The sequence below is a fragment of the Carettochelys insculpta genome, chromosome 23, assembly GCF_033958435.1.
Source record: "Carettochelys insculpta isolate YL-2023 chromosome 23, ASM3395843v1, whole genome shotgun sequence".
Lineage (NCBI taxonomy): Eukaryota > Metazoa > Chordata > Testudines > Carettochelyidae > Carettochelys > Carettochelys insculpta.
This window is the reverse complement of record NC_134159.1, coordinates 7728499-7746047: the sequence shown is the minus strand read 5'-3', so window position 1 is coordinate 7746047 and position 17549 is coordinate 7728499. Positions and strand designations below refer to the sequence as shown.

General features: G+C 49.8%; 1 protein-coding gene across 9 annotated transcripts in view; it reads left to right on the top strand.

Annotated features, from left to right (window-relative positions):
• Positions 1-17549, top strand: part of CASZ1 (castor zinc finger 1) — a 265607-nt gene that overhangs the window by 135188 nt on the left and 112870 nt on the right. For 2 of the 9 annotated variants that reach the window (XM_075018170.1, XM_075018171.1), the window contains exon 1: positions 5613-5821. The exons of 4 other annotated variants lie outside the window; for them this stretch is intronic. In XM_075018170.1, coding sequence (XP_074874271.1) covers positions 5773-5821 — 49 coding nt within the window. In that variant the 5' untranslated portion in view covers positions 5613-5772. Of the gene's footprint in view, positions 1-5611; positions 5822-17549 lie in introns of those variants that run through there. 3 more of the 9 variants (XM_075018168.1, XM_075018164.1, XM_075018172.1) reach the window with 2 other exon arrangements.

Genomic DNA, 17549 nt, shown 5'->3' with positions numbered 1-17549 from the left:
TAGTACATGAATGTGCAAGTGCATGTGTGCATGCTTTCTTGCGTACGTGCATGGGTGTATGCCTTCACACGTGTTGTGCATGTGTTTGCACAAAAATGTGCATGTGCACAGAAGAGATGCAGGTTCACTTAGACTGTCAGCTCTTTGGAACAGGGCTTTTGAACTCTTGGTTCAGTGGTTGTACAGCACCTTGCACAGTGGGTCCAGAGCCATGGGTGGGTCTCTCAGGCACCGCGGTAAAAGCAATGATAATACTAACAGGCCTGCCAGTGCCTTTCAGAGGGTTCTATCCTGAGATGGAGTCTTGGCTCATTTCGAGACAGGGAGCTCTGGGATAGACTGGAGCTGGCTTCATGAGCACTGTCCTTACACCTCAGGTTCATGCACATTCACTCCTAGACTCACTTCTGTGGCAAAACTGCCCCCCCCACACTTTTTGCCTCTCTCCCACATCTCCAGCTGTAGCTCTTTGTGAGTTGACACTCTCCTGCCAGCATCCTCTGGGCCCACACGCAGCAAGTTGCCATCCTCGGGGTGCATGTGGTGCTTTCAGGCCTGCTCGTGGTACGGTGAGTCCCTGGGGGAAGTGGTCAGGCAGCAAGCAGTGCTCAGTGGACACACCTGCTGGAAGAGCTGGGCTTGTTGGCAGAGCAAAAGGTGCTGGGAGGACTAGAGTTGAATAAAGCCCAATGAGTAGTGAGCTGGGCCCAGGGGCCAAGGCCCACTGCCCCTGCACAGCCCCACCCTGTATGCTGATACTCAGCATTGTGTCTTTGGCAGGGCTCACCAGGTTTGTCATGCCAACAAAATGATTGAAACTGAATCGAGAAGAAAGGAGTGAAAGAACAGGAAAGGGGAAGAAAGCTCGGATTGTCTGCTCCTGCCGCCCAGGCCCCGAGGCCTCTGGGCACCTCCCTTGATGAAACAGAAATCAAACAAAATTACAGAAATAGGGCAAGAGTACTTGCCTAATAAACTCCCTGAGCAAGAGGGAGTGGAGGAACCTGGAGATGCCAGATCCCCAGCCCAAGAGCCAGAGTCCAGATGGGTCTACAGCAGAGGGTGGTTGGGTGAGCCTCAGCTGCAGAGAGAGAGGGAAGGAAATGGAAAGTGAGAGAAACAGAAAAACGAAGAGGGAGGAGATGAGCAGGGGGTTCCCACCTAACGTTGTCCCTTCAAAATGTAGTACATTCCCTGCTCAACCCTGGTGCAGCCTCCCCGGGTAAGGTAGTAAACTGTAATAACAATAATTAATCATCCCTCGCCCTCTCATCTCAGCTTTCATCTGAAGATCTCTGAAAGCCTGGCAAACATTAATTAATTAAAGTTCTTAATGCCCCTTGGAGGCAGAGGAGGGACACAGGGAGATTGCGTTGCTTGCCACTGAAGTGCAACCACTTCTGGTGTGGAATGTAACAGCTGCTAGGCATTGCAAGCAGATACTGCAGTACAGTTCAGGACAGGATGGTGGGCACTGCCCTCTCTTCAGGTATCTGGGGAGTCAGCATGTCCAGGAGGCTGAGTGCGGGCTAAGCCAACTCTGCATTTGGTGAGACTCATTGGTGGGGAGGTGAGCAGAGCTGCTATTGAAATGGACTCCACAAAGGATCTTGCCAAGTAGCCCCAGTGGGAGGGAAGAACAGATTTTTCTTGGGTAAGACGAAAGCAGGGAGGAGAGGGAAATAAAGCCCAATTCTGTGACTGGAGATCACTGAGATAGGAAACGAGCCTCCCGGTTGTGTCAGCTCCAGGGTGGGGCCCTCACCTGAAAAGGCTCCTCAGCTGGTGGCTTCTGGAGGAGGAACAGTAGTGGAGCTGAGAAGTCCGCACCAGAGTCTGCAGCGGGAGTCCTGGAAGAGTGTCTGTGTGTGTACTCATGGCATGTGGATGTGTGTGTATTTGAGTGTATGAGTGTGTTTGATTTTGTAAGTGTGTCTGAGCATGCTCTGTGCACATATCAAAACAAAAAGCAGTCAAGTAGCACTTTAAAGTCTAGCAAAATAATTTATTCAGTGAGCTTCTGTGCACATATGTGAGACTCTTCATTTGTGTGTGTGTGGGAGCACAAGTGCATTCAGGAGGGATGGATGTCCCTGCAACAGTGCATGTATACCCTGTGTGCCCACTTGTTAGTATATGCTTATTGTCCTGTGTGTGCTGCCTTCAGCCTGGGGTCTGGGCTACAGAGCCCAGCTCTCAGCCACTGGTGGTGAAGGGTAAAAGAGCTCCAACAATTTAATTATTGTATATCTGTGGGAAATATTAGAGTGGAGAAATTTGCGTTCGCACGGGATGTTTCTCATGGTCTGAAACCAAAAAGTTCTCAAGAATTCGAGGCCCTGAAAGGTGCCCAGGCCAAATCAAGTTGTACAAACCCTGTAATTAATAAAAATACAGGAGCAAAATATTGCCTTGTAGGATCCTGCTGCATCCTTGACATTACAGTGGCTTGCAGGGGACTGGAAACCAGTTAGGGGTACGGACTAGAGACAGGTCAGGCTGTTGTCACTCTCTGGTCTGTATGGAGGGATAGCAGGCAGCTTTAAAAGATGAGACCTGGCTATTGTGGTGATAGGAATCATCCAGAGGTGGAGGCCAGCCATGTTGGCAGATGGTCCCTTTAAAGCAGGAGCTGGACTTCTTCAAGCTGGAAATGAGCATTGTGGCCTCATGGCTTTGGGGGTCTTTAAATACATGAGTGAAGCACAAAGCTGTTGAGATATCGAGATCTGGTCCCTGTACCTTCTGCACGTGTAAAATGCACATGAAGGGCTGCACTCCAGCTGGATGCATGGCCCTTTGTCACCAGAGGGCCTAAAGTTGGCCAAGCCAGTGAGGCAGAGGTATGACCTGGGAGGCCTCAGACTGGGGACTCTGCTTTTCTCCCCCAGGTGTGACTGCCCTGACCTGAAGCTGCCCTGTTAACTGGAGAGCTGTTCTGACCCTTAGGCAGGGCAAACAATGCCCTCAGTCCTAAGGCATAAAGGCCACACCCCCTCCCTGTGTGGCTGCTCCCACTTCCTATCCTGTGAATGGAGCTCATAGCAAACTCCCTCCTTCTGTGCATAGGCCCTGTGCCTGGTTTTGTGCCAGCAGAAGCCAGGGTAGCCAGAATCCAGTAAGGCAATTCAGATTCTCTTTGGAGGGTCACACAGGTGCTCCCCCACCCCCCCGGCACTTTCCCCTCATATTGTCCTAAGAGGTTTTACACAAGCAGATTTGGGGCCTGCCATGACTCCATCAGTGGGGTTCTGGACCTAAGAAAAGGCTCCAGAGTTGGGGGTAGTACTTTGGAAATTCATTGGCCATTGCTAAGCACTGCCCGAGTGCTGCCCTGCCAGAATCCCTGTCGCCCAATACAGGACATTTTTAAAAAAAAGAACTCACAACCTCTTCAAAATACCTACTTAATCATGTAAATAATCTGCTCATTTGTTTTAAAGAAAGAGACTCGTGTGTGTTTACCCAACACGCCTCTCAGAACCTCCCTAACATTCTTTTCTGCTTAAAAATAAAAGCAACAAAATGAGGAAATTCAGGGCCAAAAACCATAATCTCGTTGGGGCCAAACTCACCCCTGGTGTAATGTCACTGACTTCTTGAGGCCTGTGCTAGCAGTGGGTTTGGCCCAGTGTGTTTAAATAATGGTAGAGCTTGTGACATAAACCAGTAAAACACCCAGCAATTTGAAGTGAACACTACTGACCTGGCCTGCGTTTGTTTTGTACTATATACACACCCATGTTACACTTGTGTGTACACCCACATGGAGAGCAGGCTGTTACACTTGTGTGTACACAAAGACCCACCCTGCATTGCACTTGGGAGTAATGTTTGTTTACACCTCGCCATAACACATTCATGGACATGTAAACACACAACATATTACAGTTGTGTACATACATACACTACGACATACTCTCCACCTGACTCAACATTCATTCTGACACGTAACTACTCCACTCACAGACTTCTGTGCGCACAGCACACGCAGTAACAGGCCCATTTGCTGTCTCTCTCTCTCTCTCTCTCACATACATTGATTTATTCACGCAAACAGACGTTCTCTCTCCAACACTAGTACACACTCAAGACATTCTGCCTTGCACACAGACCCATCCACCTGCAGTCCTTTTGTCTGTAGGGATCCCAGTGACCCAGTTGGCAATGTATGAAGAGCTGCTTGGTTATACTGGGCCTGTATTCAGTTCAAGCTCCTTGTTGCCCTGTTGGTGTACAAACTTAGAACCTCTGTAGGTGACACTTCAAAAAGATGTTGTGACAGATCACCTGGGATTCTTTTATTATTTGTACTGCTGTCGCAGCTGGGAGCCCCAGTCATAGCCCAGGACCCCATTGTGTTCAGTCTGGAGTCAGCCGGCCAGATCCTGATCTCATCTGTACTGTAATGTCACATTTACACCCAGGTAATTGAATTCAGACTGTGTCCCTGGTATGGCCCAACTTTTTGGGGCAAGAGACCAGGTGCAGACAGTGTGTAGTCCCCAACCGCTGCAACTGTGCAAGCATCGATCCACTGACGCCTGCCATCTGTGTGAAGCCAGCTAGAATGCAACACAAATGCAAGGGCATATTTCTGCATATTTTTTTTCTCCTGACTTGTGGATTTTGTTCTCATTGAGAGGAACAATGAGTAGCAATAAAACAATAAAAGCTGGAACTCTTCCCCCTCCAGTCCCCAGGGAAGGAGGGGAGAAAAATACACGGCTCTGTTCCACACCAAAAGCCCCTCAAAAATGTGATTATATCTCATATTCTAATAAGTAACCCCTAATCTAAATAGTAAACAACCATTAGTCCGTGTTTGCTCAGTGCTTTGAAATGCCTAGGCTGCACTCTCATCTGTACCCATACAGTCACAAGGGGCTGACTTCAGGCTAGGGGACGGATTCTGATCTCCTTTATGTTGACATGAATCTGGTGTAACTTAAAGCGTGGCCTACGATTGCCCCGGGTCTGATTTTGGCTCTTTGGAATGGGTGGAATCCAGTACAGAATTTGATCCAGGTCAGATCCTGCTCTCAGCTACTGCAATGAAAATCTAGGGTTAACTCCACTCAAGTTAGCCCCTATCCCTATTATCATCCCAACTTTTATTTAATCATAGTCTCCCCTACAGGTGGGTGTATCTCCCTAGCAAAGTACTTTGCCAGTTAAATCAGTAGGGAGGTGGGGAAAGAGAGAAACATTGAGCCTTAAATCTCTATCATTTGAGCCCATGCCACTGAGCTGCCTGGCTGCTGGGGCTTGTGTTCACCGGTCTCGTGAGTTTTTCTTTTCTTTTCTTTTCTTTTCTTTTCTTTGGGCCCTGAGTGCTGCCTCACCGCCTGGGGAGCCAAAGGTTTGGGAAAACAGTGAGCCAATAAGGCCGGCCCCTAGCAAGCAGCCCTGATAGGGTAATGCTGCTTGGCTGGGCTTTTTGTCAGAACTGCTCAGCTCGCTGGCTCAGAGCTGGTTCCCTTAGCATCTTCCCTGGGAGGCAGCAAGCAGAGGCTGGGGAAGGCACCCTGATCTTTCACCTGCCCTCTAGCCAGTAGGGAAGGCCAGGCAGGGGGCGTGGCCAAGCTCTGCCCTGCCAATCACCTTCACTTTTGACAGCCAGTCTTCTCCTCCCCCCACCCCCCCCTTCAGCAGTGAACTCTGCTGCCAAAGTGTTCTCGGGGAGGTCCGTCAAAAGCAATGACATCAGTATTTTAAACCAACTTGTTATTCGGGGAGCAATCAGTTGCGATTAGGTATTAATTAAGTATTATGAAAGTTGATTATTTGAGTGAATTCGGCTTTCGTCTCTCCGACTATGGTAAGTACAGCACAATTGTTCTTTTCCTGTCCCTTGTTCTTTCAGTTTGCACACACACACTGAAAGCCCCTTCTGTGCCTGTCTAATCTTTACCCTCCCCTTTTTCTTCCATTCTTTCATTCGTTCTTCCTTGCCCAGTGCCGCTCTCTTGTTTTATTTTCTCATTTCTTCCTCCCACTGCCTGTGTCTCTTCTCTCGCTCTCTTTCCTGCGGGTGCGACCGATGGGGCTGGTTCGGCTATAAATAGTTTCTCTTTTAGTTTAATAAACTACCCAGGCACAGCTGATCAGCTTTGGGTGGCCTTCAGAAGGGGGTGGGGGGATTTTAATTTCGCTTTCTTTTTTCCCCTGTTTGGAGTGGGGGCAGAGGGAAAAGAAACTTTTTTACGTCCCAAAGCCAGTGCTGGGAAAGTGGAAGGTGCCCATGATGTATGTGTGTGGAGGGGTGACTTGTCACTCTGATGGGGGGAGGGGTACGAGAGGGGAGGGAAATTCTCCTTCCCTGGAGGTAACTCAATAAGCTTTAGATGTGTGGAAGCTTGTGAGAGTTTGGGGGAAGCAGCTCAGAATCAGGGTGCTTGTCTCCCAGGTACAGCCCAAGGTGGGGACTCTCAGGCTCTTTCACTTTTCTTTCGGTTGTTTTACGGAAGTTGCTTCCTCCTTCCCCTCTCTCGGTAGATGAAGTAAAGGGGTGGGGGACTGCTTCGATCTCTTTCTCCCGGTAGATTTCAAATCCAGAGCTGTTTACATTATTATTTGAGAGGCTGTCATTGAGAGAAACTCCGGGCTTGGGGAGGGGAGGAGGGACACACAAGTGGGGTAGAAGGAGGATGATACCGAGTGTGTATGTGGCGGAGGAGAAGTTTATGAAGATTTTGCAATTATTCTGCGTTTATGTATATATAAGCATGTATGTCAAGTGGGTTGGTTTTTCTTTAATTTTGTTTCCCCCTTCTAAGCTCCAGCGTCTTGTTGGTAAAGGTTGCTTGTCAGGTTTCTGCGCTGTCTAAATGAAAAGGAATTTAATTTATTTGGGACAAGGTAGTGTCAGATGAAGAGGATGCTTATTACATGTAATGAGTCTTTTTTTTTTTTTTCACCTGGGCACATCTGGGAAGGGTTTGTTTTTGTGCTTTCTGTGTGAGGTGTGGAGGCTCTGGGAGGAGGGATGGCAGGTCCCCTCCTTGATGGTTTTGGTTTCAGATGACAGGGCCCAATATCTGGACTGACTGTGTTTTTTGTAGTAAATGTTGTAGCCCAGTCTCTGGTTTTAGTCCTGGTGTTGGGCTGGCAGGGTGTCTGGGGCTCTTGGCCTGTTGTCAGGCTGGGGCACGGGTTGGATTTAAGGCCCACTGTCTGGGCGGGGTCGGTTTAGGGTTGAGATCTCACGGCCCAGTGTGATGGCTGGGGTGTGATTTCAGCACGGGGTTTGGTGACAGGCTGGATACATTGTGTTGTCAGGCCTGGGGTAGGCATCAGGCTTGGATTTCACAGCCCTGACTGTGGGGTCAGTGCAGGCAGGTTTGGAATTTGCCAGTAATCCCTCGGGTCCCATTGCCCACTATATGGGGCTCCAGTGTAGTCTTTTTTGACCCAGTCCTACTGGAAAGGTAAACACCTTCCTTCTCAATTGAACACCCCTCTCCCCAGTTCAAACCTAAATGACGACATCGGCACGGTGCCCTCTATTTTTTTTTCCATCCGTGGGTGGAATTAATTTTACTATGTGCACCAAGACATCTCAATGTGCACTACCAATAGAAACACAGGCTGCCAGCTGCGGATGCTGTGGGTGCTCTGCAGATCAGCTGGGCAGCACCTGAATCTATCCGGGGTGACCACCCAAATGCTCAGCTTACAGGGAACACTGACGTGGGCCAAACCAGCTAGCACTGGCGATCTTGCCATCAATAGGATCATTATTGTAATATGTTTTTACAAGGGATAAGACCATAATAAACTGGTTGATGATTGACTGGCCTGAACTTTGAACTCTGGTATTTAGCTTCAAAAGGATAAAGTTGCTATTTTTTTTTTTTAATAATGCTACGAATCAAAAAAGAGCAGGAAGGACTAACACACCTAGATTTGAGATCTTGATTGGCCCAGGCCTGGGCATTTGCTTTGTCTCTCTTTAGTAGAGCAAGTAGCTGGGAGGCTGAGTGGGCAGGAGAAGTGTTAAGGATGTGGCAAATTCTAGGAGGGCGGATAATATCAAGAGAAATAAACAATGATTCCCCCATATCCTTATATCCAGGAACTGTAGAAATGTCAAAACTGGTGATGTAACAGTAGTTTTGCCAGGTGTTTATGACCATAGTTGGCCTGCTTCAGGACCTTTCTCTATTTAAACTCCCCTTCGTGAAGAGGTAATGCCTTCTAATGGTTGGAGCTCTACCCTGTCAGCCAATCAGTGTCAAACACACCCTCAGGTTCAGAGTCAACCAGCTTCTCCAATAATTAACGCTTTGTCCTGGGCTTCTTCCTTCCTGTCCCATCCTCGTTTCCATGGGAACTGCCATTGGGTCTGCACTGTTGGGATGCACGAGATGGGACAAATAGCCTCTCCTCAGTCAGCCACATGTACCACATGCATGGTCGTTCTCACAGTGCTTGCAGGTAACACAGTCCATCCACACTCTCTACTGTGGCCCAGGGTACTGATAAACTATGGAAATGGGGATCTGAAGTTCTGTCTTGGTCAGCATTACAGTCTGCACGTGGATGAAATCATCTTCTGTGATCACAGGGTAAAAACCTGTCCCATAATCACTACTACTAGCATTATCTTCTTGGGGCCCAACTTACCTCCCTCAGTCATTGTGGCTTGAATTCTCTCCTGTCTCTTAGAGGGAAGTCCATGGGGACCCACCCAGTATATAAAGTGTGGAAGTCTGGTCCTTCTATTGGCCCCTCTAGGGTTCAGAAACTTCCATAGAAGTTAAAGGTGGGAAAGATCTTCCAGGCCAACTGATCCAACTGGGGCTGGTGTATGGCTGTGATTGTCTAGGAGTCTAATTTTAAATATCCCAGGCAGTTTGAAATCCGATCACTTTTCCTGGAACTCTCCCTTCATCTGATCAAACTCGGTACAAGATGACAGGAACTGCACTCAGACTGAGCACAAGAGCTGCGTCTACACGTGCACGCTACTTCGAAGTAGCGGCAGTAACTTCGAAATAGCGCCCGTCGCGGCTACACGTGTTGGGCGCTATTTCGAAGTTGAAATCGACGTTAGGCGGCGAGACGTCGAAGTCGCTAACCCCATGAGGGGATGGGAATAGCGCCCTACTTTGACGTTCAACATCGAAGTAGGGACGTGTAGACGATCCGCGTCCCGCAACATCGAAATAGCGGGGTCCTCCATGGCGGCCATCAGCTGGGGGGTTGAGAGATACTCTCTCTCCAGCCCTTGCGGGGCTCTGTGGTCACCGTGTGCAGCAGCCCTTAGCCCAGGGCTTCTGGCTGCTGCTGCTGCAGCTGGGGGTCCGTGCTGCATATACAGGGTCTGCAACTAGTTGTTGGCTCTGTGTATCTTGCACTGTTTAATGAAAGTGTGTCTGGGAGGGGCCCTTTAAGGGAGCGACTTGCTGTTGAGTCTGCCCCGTGACCCTGTCTGCAGCTGTGCCTGGCTCCCTTATTTCGATGTGTGCTACTTTGGCGTGTAGACGTTCCCTCGCTGCGCCTATTTCGATGTTGGGCTGAGCAACGTCGAAGTTGAACATCGACGTTGCCGGCCCTGGAGGACGTGTAGACGTTATTCATCGAAATAGCTTATTTCGATGTCGCTACTTCGAAATTAGCTATTTCGATGTAGCGTGCACGTGTAGACGTAGCCAAGAAGTCCAGGTGCTTTGGGGAGAGGGGAGATGTTAATACTGAGATAGTTGGCTACATCCTATTTTCATGTTGGAGATAGTTTTGAACTTTCATTGCGTTAAAATTCTGTTTTAAAATAAATGTAGAAATATCCCCTCAGGCGGGGACACCACACTTGTTGCTTTTAGACTACAGCTATTGAATTTTAAACAGCATTTAAGGGAAAAAAAGAAAAACAACTAGGGTGTGTATGAACAGGCAATGTACTATATCCTTCCACTGTAAAAAAAATAAATAAAAGTGCCTATTACACATATAGAGAACACAGTCTAGAAGTGGGTGTGATCAACACAGATACCCAAGCTCAAGGGCGTAAGCATTTGTTAGTTAATTTTCGAACCTTTAGTCTCTCTTTATTTGGTTCCCTGAGCTATATGCCCTTCTCTCCTGTCTGCTGCCCAGCAATTTGGGGAAAGCCATGCAAGTGGGAATCTTTCTGCAATTTGTTTTGCTTCTTGGCTGAGCGGGTAGAATTCTACAACAGGACTTTCATGCTCTAATCAGTTCTGATAAACTCTTGCAGATTTCCATAGCAGCTGGGTTGCCCACGTGTCTTGGGCCTACTTTTGACTCACTTTCTGCCGTCAAAAAGTAAATCTGAGCTGTGGAATGGCTGTCTGTTGAGTTTTCACACTCAAAAGTTGGCCAAAAATGTCTGGGAAGTAACAAGCTAGTGCAGAGAGCATGGCTTGGGAATTTGGGAAGCGGTCTGGTTCCTTTTTCCTCCTCCCTCCCTTCTCCAGCCCATTGCTTCTCTTCATCCACAGAAATATTTTGTGGTTTTTGATATATATATTAGGGTGGTGGATTTCCCACCAGGAGTCAGTTCACAGGTGTGCCATCACCAAAAAGACTTAGCCAACTTAATGGCCAATCCAAAGGTGATTTGGGACAATCCATGTCTTGATCTGACTTTATCAGCTAGAGAGGGGGCACAGGGTATTTTATTTGGGGACAGGAGAGCCAAAACTCACACCCCAGTGTTCCACATGGTACTGTCCCTCCTGGTTTAACATGGACTGGATCAATTTGGACGTCTTTGGCAATAAAAAATGCCAATGTCATCCTAATTCACCAGGCCCCGAGATGACAGCAAATTTACATTTTTTAATTAAACTAGCAGCCAGTTTTTATGAGAGGGGGCTGGGTTATGCAAATCAAATGGTTGTGTACGAAAGATTAGGAGAGTTTGGGAATAAATTCCACAAATGCTAATAAAAAAAAGAGAGAGAATGAGAGAGGGACATTGTTCCATTAGCCCCTTTTAGACTGATTTCCCTGGAGAGAAAGCGACGTGGGAGTGGGGGGAAAAAGGCTTTCAGAAACAGGTAAAATCCATTTTGAGGATTGAAAGCCCCGTCAGACCAGGACCCTGCTGCTTATCCCAGAGCAGTATGGCGCATGGGGCTGGGAGGGGCACTAGAGACAGGAGAACGAACTTACTAACTTCTGACTCTGACCATACAAGTCAGAAACATGAACTGGGAGCTATAGAGCTGCCAGAAACATCTGTCTTGGGGAACTGTGGCCAGGCTGGATGCACAAGGGGGCACTCAGTGGGTGTAGGGTGGTGTGGCAATGGATGATTCAAGGCTCAGTCAAGGGAGGGAGAGGCAAAGGGCTGGGCCAGATGGATGGGGAGAATGGGGTGAGACTGAATGAGCCATATGAGGAAGTGAGGCCTGGAGAAGCACAGGACCAGTCTGGGTAGGAAAACCCGGGGGCTAGATGGGTAGAGGGCTGGGCTAAGGCAGCATGCCAATGAACAGGAGCATACACTTGCTGCACGTTGGATGAGTATAGGTGAGACCAGCATGCTGCATGGGTGCAGGGCTGGACCAGAGCTGTGCAGAGCTGGGCCCACATGCTGGCTGGTGCAGGGCTAGGGCTGGCATTCTGGCCGGAAGCAGTGCTGGACCAGATGAGCGCAGAGGTGTGTTGGTTGGGCAGAGCGGGTGCTGAATGGGTGCGAGCATATTGTTCCATTCCATGCTCTTTTCCTCCCTCCTTTGGGCTCATTGGCTCTGACTCCACAACTGAGACCCTCACTCCTGCCCCATCTCTCCTGCATCTCACTGACCCAGGATGGCCCTTCCTCCTGTTTCTCAGGAGACTCCCTTTCCATGTGGACACACAGGTACGGGAAGTAGCAGTGGGATCTGGTAGGGCTTTTCCACTACGGGATGCTTCCCTGCCAGCCATTCAGAAACGTAAACATACAATTCACCAGGTTAGAGCATGTCCCTCTTTAGAGTCTATTTCCTACGGACCATTGAGGTTTCTCAACCTCATCTTGTGTGGTCAGATTTGGGGACCGGGGTCCTGGCTCAGGCACCAGGTACAGAGCAGAGCAGTTGTCAGCTGCTGAAAACCACAAACACGAAATGTTCCTGAGGTGAGGAACTGCTTGGAGCTTCCCGTCCTGGGGCAGGTTCATGCTGAGCAGGAAAGCTGAGCAACACCTACCACCTGGTGAGAGAGCAAGAGGGGAAGGGGAGGAGGGGAAGGCAAAGGAAGCACTGGGCGCAATTCACCTGCTGACCTGAGTGCCCACAGCCCCTCTGAGCACTCCTGGCCCGGTGGGGAATTTGGATCCCCCATTGCCAGTGTTGGGTGTGAAATGATGATTCACTGGTGGCCACTTGTGAGATTTCTGAGTGGGGTGGTTTTGGCAAAGCCCTTGTGAAAGGAAGTGAAAAAGTAAAGATCTGCACAGGTGTGTCTGGGGACAAGTGGAACCCATCGATGTGTGCACACCCCCAGCCATGCTGCACACATACGCACACACTATACATTCTTGTGTGCGCGTGCACACACACACACGCACAGAGCCTTGCTGCGTGCATACACACCTGCCTTGGACACATGCTGCGTGCATGCACACACCCACACACCTGTATCTCCTATGGACACAATCTGCCATGCTCTTTTAAACACCTAGCCATGCTGCACACGTATACATAAAGCCCAGCTCCAGACACATCCTGCAGACTCCTCACAACCACACTGCCCAGATATACACCCCCAGGTTCTATACACAATCCCTGTTACATACTCTTGCACGCTTGCACTTGTGCTAAGCGCTCTTCTCTGATTTTGTTTCCGAAGTGGTTGGTGCTTCAGTGTTCTAGTTTTGCCTGTGTATGAATGGCACAAGCTTCAAAGCCCTGGACGCCAAATACATCTCTTTACCCATTGGACAGGCCCTGCATGGCCTGCATAATGTGAGATTCCTCTTTACTCTGCTGGGTGCGCCAGTGTGCCTCAAGGCTGGCTGGCTTGATAAAAGGGGAGCTCAGCCCTCTGGGGCCATTTGCTCCTTGGCCTCTGCTTTGTTGCTCCCAAGAGAGGTAGTAATAGTGCTGGTGGCTTTTGTGATATAGGCTCCTGAGTTGCCCTGAGACCAGAGTCCTCTGAAGTTATGAAGGAGTCTGTGTCAGAGCCTGAGTCCTGGTCTTTGTCAGCACCACAAGGGTCTGTGTCACATGCGAGTGTCTTGGGGTGTGGGAGAGAACTTTAAACCACCCAGAAACCTGGCCTGTTAAATTCTTCCCTGCTGCAATTTACTTGTTCCAGTCAGCCATGTTCGAAAGGAGGCAGGTACCCTTCCAGCCCAGAGGAGACTGGGGCACATTCATTATAGGTGGCACTAAAGGAGATTCAGAGCTAAGGAACCCTGCTCCCACTGCCTCATCTCTGCCTCATCACCTGCAAGGCACCAAGCACAAAAGGGGAGTGTCAAACTGCACAGTACCAGAAGGAGGATGCAGGTGGGGAGAGGGTGTGATGGAGACCATCTTGCTGCCCCCCAGAGAGGAAGCCAAAGGGATTCTGGGAGGGTCTCAGGAAGAAAGGCTGAGAATGGCAGAAGTCCCTCTCCCTTGGATTATTTTGAATTCCTTCTCTCGGCTGCGGGAGGCTTCGTAACAGCACTGGTAATTGCTGAGAAGACAGTCATAACAACTGTTTAAACTGAGGAGGGAGAGAGGCCTAGTGGTTAAAGTCTGAGGCTCAGGAGACTTGGCTTCTGTTTCTGCCTTGGGCCCACCACTTCCCTTTGCTCTGTGCCTCAGTTTCCTTGTCAATAGTATGGGCATTAATAACATGTCGCTGGGTCCAGGAATGCAGTTCTCCAAGGCAGAGCAGATCCTACCTCTTCCTCCGCTCTCATCCCCATGATTCTCCTGCCTCTTTGGGTCCTCTCTAGGCTCCCTGTTCTGTTCCTGTGCCTTAGCATTCATTGCTTCAGCTGAGGGGGTCTTTGGAAGACCTGTGAGATCCTGGGACGAAAGGGGCAAAGTTCCAGGAGGTTGTTACTGTTGAGAAAGATGTCACTGTACTTGTTAGTAGTAAATGGAGATGATTCCTGGGACAGCACCCCCCTGGCCTGGGATTCACTGGAGAGCAGCTGCCAATGGTATAGGCAGGGCCAAGGGAAAATGAGGAAGTGGAATACACTGCTGCTTTCCAACCTGGGAAACCATCAAAATCCAGGCAGTGCCACGAGTCCTCGTCTGGTATTTCCAGAAAAACCTGGCGGGATCTGGCATCCTAAGGCAGAATTTATGATGGAAAAATAAAATAGTAATAATAATAATAAAAAAGCCCTGATCCCTTTGAGGCCTGAGTCATAAATGCTTCTTCTCATTAAAGCAGCTCCACCTCTTTGCAAGGCGTTTGCCAGAGCCAGGGCTGTGCATATCCACACTTTGGACTGACCCACCCTTGGGAGCTCTCCTCTTCCCTGCCTGGAGACCCAGAGCACGAGAGTGCCTTTCTCTTGAGGTCCTGTCAATGCCTCTTCTCCACTGAGAGCAGGCCTGGCTTCTCCAGATCCCAGGCCTCTCTTTCCTGGACTGTCATTTTGTGGGCACGTGCATGGCAGTTTGAGACACCTGCTGGCCTGTTTCTGCTGTGTAATTCTGTGGGGATATTCCCAGCTTTTTGAGGAACAACCTCTCACACCCTGCCCCAGCTCTGCAATTCCTTGAGCACATTCCTGGCTCCCCCATCTCCTCCTTCCAGCTGGGTGATTTGTTGGGATGCAAGGTTGTTTGAAGCTCCCCTCCCCATGCTCGTTTCAAAGTGGTCCCCAGCACAGCAGGCAGAGGAGGAAGGAAACAGCTCCTGGAGTAATTACTGTCTGTGTGTTCTAAAGGCAGGAGCAGCTGTTCACAGGGAGTGCCCAGAGTGGGAGGGAGTTGTGGGGGTGTGGACAGGGGGTGGTTTGTTCTTTCAGCTGAGTATTTTTTAATGGATGCAAAGTAGTGCTGGGCCTTCCCTATCCCTTTGCGAAACTCAGCAAGCGGCTGGGGAGTTCCCAAGGCTTGGGGTCCGGGCCCCTCCAGAGCTGGGATAACGCTGCTTTGCTATCTCTCATTTGCTGGCTGTCACACTCTACCTCTCCCTCCTGCCTCCTTATTCTTTCCCACCCTTTACTAGCCCCCATTTTGCTCTCCCTTTTCCTTTGTCGTGGTGTCTCTCTCTTCTGTCATTTCATCTCTTTTTCACTCACTGTCCTGTTCAGCCTCACTGTTTCGGTCAGTCTCTTTCCCATACTCTTCCTGTCATTCTCCCTCTCTTTTCCCTGTGTTTTGATTCCTTCATGCTCTTTCCCTTTTGCTCTTCCCCCTCCACCACCTCCTCACTCTCTCGTTCACTTCCTCGCCCCTTAGCGTGGCCGAGTTCAGATGGCCAAACTCCTCCCAGTCAGAGGACTTTCTGAGTTCTGTGACTTCCCCCTCAACTATTGAAATATCGCTCATATTGATAGGAAGAGGCGGGCCCTTTAAACTTTTCCTTTCTGTAAACCATGAGCCTCTTTCAAAGAAGCCACCGGCCCAAACACCCCAAGCAATCCTCTCCTCAGTTCCACAGCCGAGGGCTTGTGAGAGTCTAGTGATGTTATTTCTATCACGGCGAGTCCATTCCCTGTGGAGTTTTGGCAACTGGGAGCTCCTGGTCTGGGGCAGATAGGGCAGGGATGCAGATTTTTGGCAGGATCCCGACTGCTTTGGTGGACGGTTTGTGACATTGCTTGTTTGCTTTCTGTTTGCACTGTTTTATTTTCAAGAGTGTTTTATATGGAAAAATGCAGCCTCTGAGCTGGGGCATTTGGAGACCAGAACCTCTCCAGCTGAGGTGAGAGTTGGGATGATGGTGGGGTGGCGTAGGGGGGCTACAGAAACTCTTGCTTACTCCTAGCCCTTCTGGGCTGGACTGAAGCTGGCTCGGTGAGGCTTTGGGTGAATGTTCTGGTTAGGCCTGGAAGCCAGGATGTGGCTACGTGGGGAGCCTTGGTGGGATTTCCCATAGCCTTCTCTATGTTGGTAGGCTGAGTGAGCTGAGCTCCTTGTGCTTAGAAGATCTGTTAGGCCATCCCTGGCTTGTTGGGGTTAGAGGTTGGGTCATACTTAGAGCTGCAGGTATGACTAAGTCTAAGTCTAGGACTGCAGAACTGAGTGGGAGAAGGGGGTAAAATGGGACCAGCTCTCCCCCAAGCACGCCATAGACCGAGATGTGTGTGGGTTAGATACCTCTTTGGGGGGCACTTGGCCCCCTGTGGCTTGAGGAAAGAGCTTGCAGATTGCAGCCAGTCAGAGAATGCTTCTGCCCCAGCAGCTGCTGGCACTATTTCAACAGGGACTAAGGGATGCTCTTGACGTATCAGCCTTTCCCATGATTCTGACAGATGTTGCCTGGGTGGTGCTGATCTGCTGTGGACTCCGGCCCTCTCCCACTCACTTCCTCACAACTGCTTTGTCTCAGCCCCACTCTGTACCCATCCCTCGTATTCTCCCACCCTGCTCCCTCTTCTTCCTGGCAGTATGCTCCTGGCCTTCCTTTGCTGCTTAGCTGATCACCTCACACATCACCAAATCCCATGGCACTAGCTCAATGATTGAAGCTGTTCCCTGTGTGTGTGTATCACACCCAGGCCCAGCCCAGGGTTGTCTTGTCTAGTTATACTGTGCACTTGTTGGGGCAGAATCTGTCTCTTACTCTGCCTGTGTAGCAGCCAGCACGGTGAGCTCTGATCTCAGCTGGGCCACAGGCATGCCTGTAATAAACACGGTAAGTAATAATAATAGGGTTCAGGCCAGGATAATGATCATTTATTTGGTGGGTTTTAATTCTGTGAGTACTTAATTAGTTCTCCATTTTGCAGTGGCTCTCCAGCGTGCTAGGTCCTCTCCAGGCATGTGCAGGAAGCTACAGCCTCTGTCCTGAAATGTTGCCACTGTACCCTCCACCGAGGGGCAAATTACATGGGGAGCGGGGCGTATGCCTCATCCCCTTCGCTGTTGCACCCTGACAAGCTGCAGAAAGCCACCAGGAAGATGGCTTTGTCCTGTTAACTGCTAGGCCCAGACACCCTGAGATTGTCTGCTCCTAGTAAACCATGCCTCTGTCGGGTCAAGGTGACCTGGGTGGCAGACTAGGACAGGGAGTCCAGTTCAGGCTGAGTAACTTCTCACAGAGAGAAGGATGCATGGGTGGGCAGGTGGTATTTGGCAGACAACTGGCACAGAATGTCCCCGATGTAGGTCCTAGGCAAAGGCTCAGCCCTGTCCACTTTCCTAGTATGGCTGCAGTCTGATCATCAGAATCTGGGACCTGAAATCTTGTGTTCATGCCCTTGTCTGTGCCTACAGAAGTTGTGGCTGGCAGCACAGAGAGAAAACCAGTAACAACAGCAAGGAGGAGGAAGAGGTAGAAGGGGGAGGAAGGCAAGGTCGGTGAAGGGTCTCAGAAAAGATCTACACACAAGCCTGTTTCTGAGCTGGCTCTGGAGGTGAATCGATGACAGGAGGACAGACCCCTGTCCCCAACCATGTTCCTGGTTCGTT